General features: G+C 42.5%; 1 protein-coding gene across 1 annotated transcript in view; it reads right to left on the reverse strand.

Annotated features, from left to right (window-relative positions):
• ANO1 (anoctamin 1) overlaps nucleotides 1-2,473 on the reverse strand; it is a 207,384-nt gene extending 204,911 nt beyond the window's left edge. The window contains exon 1 of the mRNA XM_054970723.1: nucleotides 2,090-2,473. Within this exon, the coding sequence (XP_054826698.1) occupies nucleotides 2,090-2,129 (40 nt within the window). The 5' untranslated portion in view covers nucleotides 2,130-2,473. The remainder of the gene's footprint in view (nucleotides 1-2,089) is intronic.
• Nucleotides 2,474-10,049: the final 7,576 nt, after the last annotated feature.

Consider the following 10,049-nt stretch of genomic DNA (forward strand, 5'->3'; position numbering starts at 1 on the left):
ATACTTGGCTAATAGCCATTGATATATAACTATCTTAAATAAGTATGCTTAGTGTTTTAAAGATACAAATATATTATTAGTCATATAATATATGACAAATTATATTATATATAATTATATTATTAGTCATATACCTCCACAGTTCTATGGATCAGCTATGTACTATGTGTACTTTTCTGAAACTCTGGAATGCAAAAAATAATAGTGTGCAGTATACAATTCGTACAGACACATCCTTAATAACTGCTATGCCTCTGTGGCCATACAAGAACATACCTCAATTGCAATATGAGGAAAAATGAACAATCCCATTTTCACCAGTAATCGCTTCTAATTTTATCAGATACATCCCCATACCTGTGCTGCGTGAATAGATAAATACTTCCTTCACGTTTTACTGTTCCCAAACTATTTCAAAGCATTTTTCTGTAATCTCACCACTGACTCACTGAGTTCTATTGACTGCCCCCAAACAGTAATTTTTCTCTTAGTAAATGTATACGTGATTGATGTCCTTGGACAACACTTTAGCATCCTGTTTATCACCTGACTTTCTTTCTTTCTTTCTTTCTTTCTTTCTTTCTTTCTTTCTTTCTTTCTTTCTTTCTTTCTTTCTTTCTGTATGTACGTACGTACGTACGTACGTACGTACGTATGTACGTATGTATAAGATTTCCTTCATATTAAACTCTGCAACATATATTAACATACTGATCATGATAATTTTGCAGAAAATAATATTCAACAAGAAGCAACATTTTGTTCTCAAGCCCAGCTGATTCAGAACAGGCTAATTTTTTAAAGTGTGCCTCTTTTTTTTCTCCCTAGTCTGAGACACTCTGGCTGGTAGGAGATTTGATAAGCATACTGTGGACATGGGCTGAACTCCAGTTCAATATCTGACGGTTTTAATAAGCAACTTCAGGCTAGTGTTTCTTCATGGGATTTTTAAGGGATTGAAGAAAAGGGCTCCCCATGCTATACTTAGAACCAAACAGTCAGATTTGGCATCTTGATTATAAAGCATGGAATTTATAAACTGTGCCATTCTAAATTTACTTCATTTGTGTACAGACCTGGACAGTCATGTGTTACAGCTTGTTCCACCTTAACAGCTTAGTTCTGCAATACCTACAGAAGCAGAAGGAAAATGGGACCACTCAATGTATACAGGTTATGTCATCTGTTCTCTAGACGTTCTACAGAAAATAGTAAAAGGTAAACCCAATATTCTTAAGAGTAACTAACAAATTTCTGTGTATTTTGAAACGTCTGCCTTTCCCTGTTATTTCTGAATCAGAGAATTGGATCTCTTTGGTAAGATGTAAACACTTTGCATTTTTATTACTTAATGAAATTATCACAGTATTGACTTATATGAATGACCAATCCAGATTATATCCAGAAGCACATGCACATTTGGGGTCAGTGATACATTCCATAAAAGTCCTGTTAGTTGTCATTTAAATTGCACACTCAAGAGTTACAACTGTAGAGAAAGCTGAAGAATAATCCTCTAAACACAATAACAACAAAAAACCAAACAAACACTAAAAATGTAACTGTGACAATTTCTTAGAGAAGTAAACACTGTGGAAATATTAAGACATCACCAATAGACTTCATTCCAGTTATAAGCATACTATGAACTATGCTTTATATTTGCAGTTTTCATGATACACATTTCAATACTCACCTGTCTGTGGTGCAAATACCCAACCTAAAAAGCAGTCACATTTTGATCAAAAGTTTTTCATAGTTCAGAGATGTGACATTGTTTTCAAAATCAATCTTGAACAAAACCAATCATCTAAGATGAGCTCTTAATTAATATATTAAGATTCTAGTATTTGTTATATTTGAGCACAATTTTGATATTCTGAAATTTTAGACAGTATCTTTCCATTTTATAATGGTCATTATGAAGATTTCTTACGTTCTTTTAAGTATGATGGGACAGGAAGGGTTTTTAATGCCATGTTTCCAGGAAATAATTACTAAAGCAGAACAAAATCATTTCGTTCTAAAGATATCCTTCAGGGTCGAAGGTTTAAATCTTTGCGCGTCCCCATTACTAGAGAACACTTACATGACTCGTGGGGAATTCTGTGAAGATCAATCCCATCCATTTCTTAGCCAAGTCAGGGAGGCTGAGCTGCAAACTTGATGTACCAGAAACAAATGGTTGAAGGAGTGTGCAGGAATCCTTTCCTTCCTCTTTCTCTCCCGAGGAGTTTCATTCACGAAGCCAACCAACTATTGCCGCAGCCGCGTCTGTCAGGCAGCGAACATTCTTGTAAGATGCATTTGCTATTCAGTGGTAGCTCCCCACATATTATCTCGTGGTATAGACAACTGAAGGCAGCTTTAATAATACAAATGCGGGAATGGGGGGAACCCTCAGGAGGTGCCCCACTCTGAAAGCAGAGCTTGAGTCTCGGCGGCTTCCTCACACAGAAAGTCAAAGGTGCAACCTTTGCCTGATGCACTGAGATTGGAAACTGATGCTGCTCCCAGGGCTTGAGGAACTCCCTGGCAAGGAGAGCGGGGAGAGGCGGAGAGAGGAACTGACTTTAAATAGCAACTCTCTGATCTCCCAACCGGGCTCTCCCGGACTGCTGCTGAGCTCAAAGGCGGTGTGAAGCCAGCCCTCCACGTGATTCCTGCCGGGCAAAAAGAGGTGCCGCTGCGGAACTGGGCGAGCGGCTCCTGGACTGGTTCGAGGTGGAGGCTGTTGAATGGCTCCCTTCCTCCTCCGCGTGTTTGCAGACCTGACTCTAAGGGCGCTAGACGACGCTCGCCAACGCAAACACAGCGGACTCTGTCAGGCGGGAAGCTGAGGGAGAGGCGGTAACCCCAGTGGCGGTTTCTTCAGTCACGACGGCTAGCCTCGACCGGCTTCAGCCAACACCTAGGCGAGAGCGGTTGGGCAACGCCTTATGGCTAACTTTGCTCGCCTTGGTGTGCGTCACTTTGCTCTTTCTTGCCTCCTTGCACCAAAAAAGACTTCGAGTTTTTTCCTATACTGTAACGAGGACGGCCCAGCCCAGGGTCTGTTTTTCATGCTAAAACTAACTGCGTTTGCAAAGGCTGCACGAAAGAAAGACATCAGGGCTACTTTAAGTACAAAAGAAACGACTTGTTCATCTCATGCCAAGAGTTGCTGCTTGTATTTAATGCGTAAAATGAAAGGCATTCGGTCCTTGCACCAAACTGGAAGCCTGGAAACTGCTTTAAAGAGAGAAAGGCACGCAGAACAAGTTCAAGAGACGCTCGTTATCACACTGAGGAAAAATTCCAAGACCCTGCGAGAACCTTTCTCAAATAACACAATGCCTAGTATTACACTGGGGCATGCACTAAAAATCCAACTTTTGTACTTTGAACTGTTAATATGGCCCACTTCCATAGGTAAACTTGTTTGGGGCCAAACGGTCCCTGCATACTGTTTCAGAAACAGGCCTTGGAATACAGTTGAGCGTTTTCAAGGGACAGTTTCGTGTTTTGGCATTGACCTAGAAGCACGGAATTACACTGCCAGAAGATGTAGTGATGGACACAGACCACTTTAAAGGGGGATTTCTAGTCATGGAGGATTAGGGTTGCCACCCTCCTGCTGGGAGAGGGGGACATCTGGTGCATACCTTGTGCCAGTAGCGAGGTCTCCTTTGCGAAATGCGCACACCTGTATGACGTCACTGCCAGAAGTGATGTCACGCTGGCCACAGGAGCGCTCCCATGCTCCATGTGGGGCCGATGTGGCCCATTTAGGGCCCAAATCGGCCCCAAAGGAAGTGCAGGAATGTTCCCACGATGCTCCCATGATGATGTCTCTTTCAGCTGTGATGTTGTCGCGCCCCTAGGGAGTGCTAATACACACACGTTCTTGGGGTGCCTGCCGGTGGTGGACAACCTCTGGGAGCTTGCTACATCTTGCCAACCACTGGCGGGTAGGCGGGCAAGGTGGCAAATCCCTGGGAGTTTGCCTGCCACTGGCAGGCATCTGGGAACCCTATGGCGGATATGTCTATCAGTGGCTACTAGCCAAGGTGGCTAATGGGAATCTCCACATTCAGAAGCACTAAACTTCTGAATACCATTGCAAAGAGGCAACTTAAGGGGAAAGTCTCAGCCTCTGTGCCCTGTTGTTGGCTCCCCAGAGGAACTGGTTAGCCACTGTGTGAGACAAGATGTTGGACTAAATAGATCATTTGTCTGATTCAGTGGGGATAGGGTTGCCAGGTCCTTTGGGTTTAAAAGCAGGTGATGGGGTGTGTGTGTGGGGGGGGGGCAACACAGGATAACTCATCTTGCATGCATATGTAGACATGAACACTTGTTGGCTGACCGTGGACCAGCCACATACTCTTAGCCTCACCCACCTCTGGGCTGAGAAATTGTTGGAGAATTTGAGAGTGGAACCCAAGGAGGGTGTGGTTTGGGGAGAAGAGGGACCTTAGTGAGGTATAATGCAATAGAGGCCACCCTCCAAAGCAGCCATTTTCTCCAGGGGAACTGATTTCTGTTGTCTGCTGCCAGCCTCTGCCCCCACCTCGCCTGGCTGGTGGGGGCAAAAGGCATGGGAACGGGCCCAAGATGCTGCGGTGCTGCAGAGCAGTGGGAGTGCTGTGGGGTTCCTTGGCCCGTTCCTACACCTTCCCCCCCTTCCAGACAGGTGAGCGGGGGCAGAGGCTGGGAGCAGAGAATCCCTCTCCCCCTCTGGGGAGCTGGTAAGCCTAAGTGGAACTCTTCTGATGTTCTATGATGTAAGGGGAACCTGAGGAAAATCTTCTTTGCACTGATCCACAAAGCATATTCATCTGGTTATCACTGTTTGCATTTTGAACAGCTAGAGTGTGGTCTCATATTTTATTTTTTATTTTACTTCATTTATATGCCACCTTTCTCCCCAATGCGGACCCAAAATGGCTTACATCATGCTCCTCTCCTCCATTTTTACCCTTCACAGCAACCCTGTGAAGTGGGTTTGGCTAAGAGTATATGACTAGCTCAAGGTCACCCAGCAAGCTTCCATGGCAGAGTGGGGAATTAAACCCGGATCTCCCATATCCTAGTCCATCACTCTAGCCACTACACCACACTGGCTCTCCATATGAATCCTGCAGGTAGTGGCTGTCTGGTGAGTTCCAATATGCATCTTGTTCCATTCAGAATCTCCCTGTAAATATGATTGTTTATAAAGTCTCTCTGATCTAGTGCCTTCCCCCAACACTGATAGACAATAGCCCTATGCACAAGTTACAGAGAACACATGTACAATCTGTGTACAGTAAACAATTGATTAATCTTTATACATGTATTAACAAATTATCATGTTACATTCAATGCATGTCAGCTGAATGTGTGAGTGGAACCTACTTTTATCCACAGTGTGGTCCTCCATTTCATTTGTAAAGTGAACAAAGATGTTGGCTCTTTCTTACAAGAAGATGTATTTGTGATCACTGTAGGGATGCCAGCCCCCGAGTGAGGGTGAGGGATCTTTTGCCCCCCCCCAACCCCACTCACCTGGCTGGTGGGGGGAGGCAGGCTGGGAGTCACTGCAACAAAATGGCACGTGCATGCACTCTGAAGGTCTCCAAAGAGCTACCTGGTCTCAGCAGGGCCAAATCAGCCCCAAACACAAGTCCCTTCTGCACTGCGGATATAACTCTTCACTTTCCCTGAAGTCAAGCTTAAAGGCATGGAATTGACTTGTATGTGGCCATTTACACCTCTCACATTTGATCAGCATTGTGCTGGGTTTTTTTTTCAGTTCGCACCGTGCCAAAATGAATCAGGATCATGAGTTCTTGTTGTCACCGATGTCATAATTTGTGGTGTCACAGCACCAGCCATGGGGCGGGGGGGGGGGAGGTGCGTTGTGTATGCACTGAATCGATTCATTGCTGGAGTGCTGGATCAGCCTATTTCAGCCTCTCCACCTCTCCCTTTGTTGATCTTGATTTGCTGATTTACCTGTGCCCCATTTATCATTGCAGTGTGGTGCGGGGCTGGCGGGGCTGGCAACCCTACCCCAAGTGTGTATGTTAGGGTAGCTTTAAGTTTAGTGTTGTCAACCTCCAAGTAAGACCTGGAGATCTCCCAGAATTATAACTGATCTCCAGGCTACAGAGATCAGTTCCCCTGGAGAAAATGGCTGCTTTGGAAGACTGACTGTATGGCTTTATGCCTCACCTGGGTCCTAGTCTCCTTAGGTCCAAATCTCCAGGAATATCCCAGCCCAGATTTGGTAACCCTGTTTGGGTTGGAAGTATTATGTGTATGTTAGGTATATTTTCTGTATATTAAATATTAATTGTATCGCTAATGTGTGTGTTGATGTGATATGTAGGTATCTAGCTGCATGAATATGTATCTGCATGTATTCTTACAAGGGGCTTGGGGAAGGAAATAACATAGTTGACATAATTTCCATTGAAGGTTGTCTGCTGTAGTTCTGGGGGATGTGTTAGTTGGTGAACTAAAGATCATAGAAAAAGCATCACCTCTACTTTTGCAGGGACTCAGATTAAGAAGCATACATGAAAACTAATTTTATATTTTTCTTAACCAGCATTGGTGATGTTGGCATATTTTCCCTTAATGAGCAATCATTATGTTCTTTTGAAAGCACATGGTTTTAAAAACTGTGGGGAAAGTTTGCCAGGATGGAGAAGATTTTGGTAGCAGAGAGGGTGGTTGAGCATAGTCTGGATGGGATCAGGGAACCCGGTAAATAAATTTTGGTATTGTGTGTAAAATCTCAGAATTACAGTTTTATACTTCCAAACAGTAGGAAAGCGAATAATAATGCTGGATCATATAGAGCTGTGTTTAGATGTAGTGCTCTTTATGCCCTTTACTTTAAAGGGTAGCATAACCACACTGATCTAAATTAGCAAAGGAAATACATGTTTTATTTCAGAACTATGAGCGAAATCCACAGATGAATAACTCATGTTCGCAGGGAGGGAGGGCTAAAAATAGAATAAATAAAGAAATAAAAAATAAATAAAATAATTACAATACTTTTTTTAAAAAATGCCAATTGTACAGTTCACAAATATTAGGGAGCTCATTTGTCCTAAAGGAGTGCAATTTTCTGAAATAGCCCTCTCAATTCTTTCAGATAATGGGTATTTCTAAAAACATATGCCATCTGATAATCTTACCAATAATCTTTTTTTTTTTAAAATCCTCTGGAGCTTATTGGAACATGGTTAAACTGGAGGCCTTGGCAAAGACAAAGACTTCCTCTGTATCAAATTATCATCTTGCTTAGAGAAGGAGAGATAAGAAAATGGGCTTTGGGCCATGTTCCCAATTTCTACTTGGTCCATTAACTAATGAACACATGAAGCTGCCTTATGCTGTCAGATCTTTTGTCGGTCAAGGTCAGTATAGTCTACTTGGATGAGCAGCAACTTGAGTTGAGGTCTTTCACATCACCTTCTGCCCGATCCTTTGAACTAGAAATGGCAAAGATTAGAACCTGGGACTTAGTTTGCTTTAAAAAATAGGAATATAAAAAGCTTACAAGAGACCAGCTTTCAGGTATGACAAAACTAGTATTCTTTTTACCATGAAAGCAGTATATTCCACCATGCGTTTGTATTTATATATGTATTTTTCCTTTTCCTCCAAGGAACTTGAAGTAGTAGACATGGAATTATCCCATTTTATTTAAGGGATAAGAAGAATCAAACCGCTGTATAAAGCATATAAGAGAAAAACAACCAGTGTCTGTGTAAGGAAGGACATTATGCTTTATCCTCAGCCCCAGAGGGCTAACAGTGTTGGTGGTCCGTACATTCAAAACAACAAGAGTCTTGTGGCACCTTAAAAACTAGCACACGCACCGTGACATCAGAGTAAGGCAGTTAGATCTTCTTGTTCTCTCATTAATCATGACTGTTGGCCAGTGTGTTTGTTAAGGCAGCAGGCCTGCTTAAGCCCACTTCAAAATATTGACTTGAACACTTAGTAATACAAGATACCATTTTTTCTTACACATTGCTGTTATTTTTCTTTTATTCCTTTTCACCAGTTCGGTGAGTGAAATTACACTGAGGGAGAGTTATTTATCCAAAACCCCTCAGTGAACTTAATGGCAAAACTAGGAGTCAAATCAATGCTTCCTTGGACTTGGTTTGTCTATTCACTATTCCACACTGGCAGCCTAATGGTGTAATTATCGCAAAGATGTCTAGGAGCAGATACTTTCTTTGTTTTCCCTCCCCTATGAGGCTTTTCCAAATTTTAACTATGAAATATGTGAGGTTGTTCTGCTAGAGACTCCTCTCTGAAGCTTGGCTGCAGCCACAATTTAAAAAAGAAAGAAAGGGCCTTACAGTGATGGCGCCTTCTTGTGTATCCATAAAACTTGGCTAGTGACATCTACAGATAAATATAATAAATTTAGCCCAAGTCTACCTTAAACAAAGCAGTTTGCAGCAGGGGGGAGCTGACCTTGGGCTTTTAAGCTATACACCCTGAATGATAGTAGCAGCTGACATGAGCAGAGAGAATTCCTCTCTAAAGGTCACTCACTAACATACTTTTGCCAGCAGGCTGCAGGAGAAATAGGCAGCTACTGAAAACCACAGGCTGGTTGCCCAGGAGGGAAAAGAGGTGCGGTTTTGTACCACATCCTCAGTGTTAAGGGAGGAGGCATTTTGCCACTGACAGCCATCAAGATGAAAAATAATTAAGAGATGCTGTTTAGACGTTCTGAAGGTAAAAGCTTTGAGGGTTTGTCTTGATAGCCCTAAAGTAAAATGCCATTTAGAGATAGGTTACTTATTTATTGATATTGATTTTTTAAAATCTAACTTCTGTACTCTTTACTGAAACTTAAAGTCCTCCTGTTTTTTTTCCTATTGCGTGATTATTTAATCTTTTATCAAGTATGAATTTGACTATTCTCTCAAACTGCTCAGTTTTCATAAATATCTGAGCCTCTTGTGGGAGGTCTTATTCTTAATAAACATATTAGCACTTCCTGAGCGTTCTTTCAAGAACTTAAGAAGTGTTTACATGTAGGATTTAATAGCCAAGTGCCATGCAGTGGAGAAAAGCAGGAGTGGCCAATATCTAAACTTTCATTGGCACGTTGTCATGAACCCATTTGCTTGGAAGCAAAGGCATTAAAACTATGTTTTTTGCAATATATATACTGAGCTTATGTCTCATTTTTCTTTATGTTTGGTTTAGTTATAAACAGGGCTCATTTTGAGGGGGAATGCGCAGGAACGCAGTTCCGGTAGTTCTCCAAAGAGGTCACATGTCAGGTGGCCCTGCCCACCTGATTTTTGGCTGTTTGGGGCCCGTTTTGGCCTGGATTGGGCCCAAAATGGCCAGGATTGAGCCTAAAACAGCCAAGATTGGTCCCAAAATGGCCAGGATCAGGCCTCTTACAGGTGGTGGATCACTCTCCCGCTCAGCAGCAGCCCAGTTCTGACCATTTTGGGCCCCTTTTCAGCCATTTTCAGCCCTTTTTTGCCATTTTGGGCCCAATTTCCACCCTGAATGGCCAGGATTCGGTCCAAAACAGCCAGGATAGGTGAGGTCAGGGGTGTGGCATATGCAAATCAGTTATGCTAATGACACACTTCTGGTGATGGCAAGGGGTGTGGCATATGCTAATGAGTTATGCTAATGAGCCCCTGCAGCTCTTGTTCTACGAAATGACCCCTGGTTATAAATCACCTTTCAACTAATAAGTCCCCAAGGAGATACAGCACAATAAAATTCAGTTAAAATAGAATAAAGATCAATAAACATGGATAAAAATCAGTTTCCCAATAGTGCTACTGTCCCTGCTACACCATTTCTCACCAATATTTTCCAAAGGGCTTTTGAATTAGGTAGCTCTTCAAACCCATTAAGAAGGCTGTTAGGGAAGCAGCTATTTCCTTGACTTAGCTAGTTTGCAAATTACAAAAATATGGCATCCTCCTGGTTGAGGTCCCAGGCTAATCTGGGACTAGGAGGCACAATATTGCATTGGTTTTGTTCCACTCTGGCAAGTAGGTAGCAGAAGGTGA

Source organism: Eublepharis macularius, chromosome 2 (genome assembly GCF_028583425.1).
Source record: "Eublepharis macularius isolate TG4126 chromosome 2, MPM_Emac_v1.0, whole genome shotgun sequence".
NCBI classification, from domain to species: domain Eukaryota; kingdom Metazoa; phylum Chordata; class Lepidosauria; order Squamata; family Eublepharidae; genus Eublepharis; species Eublepharis macularius.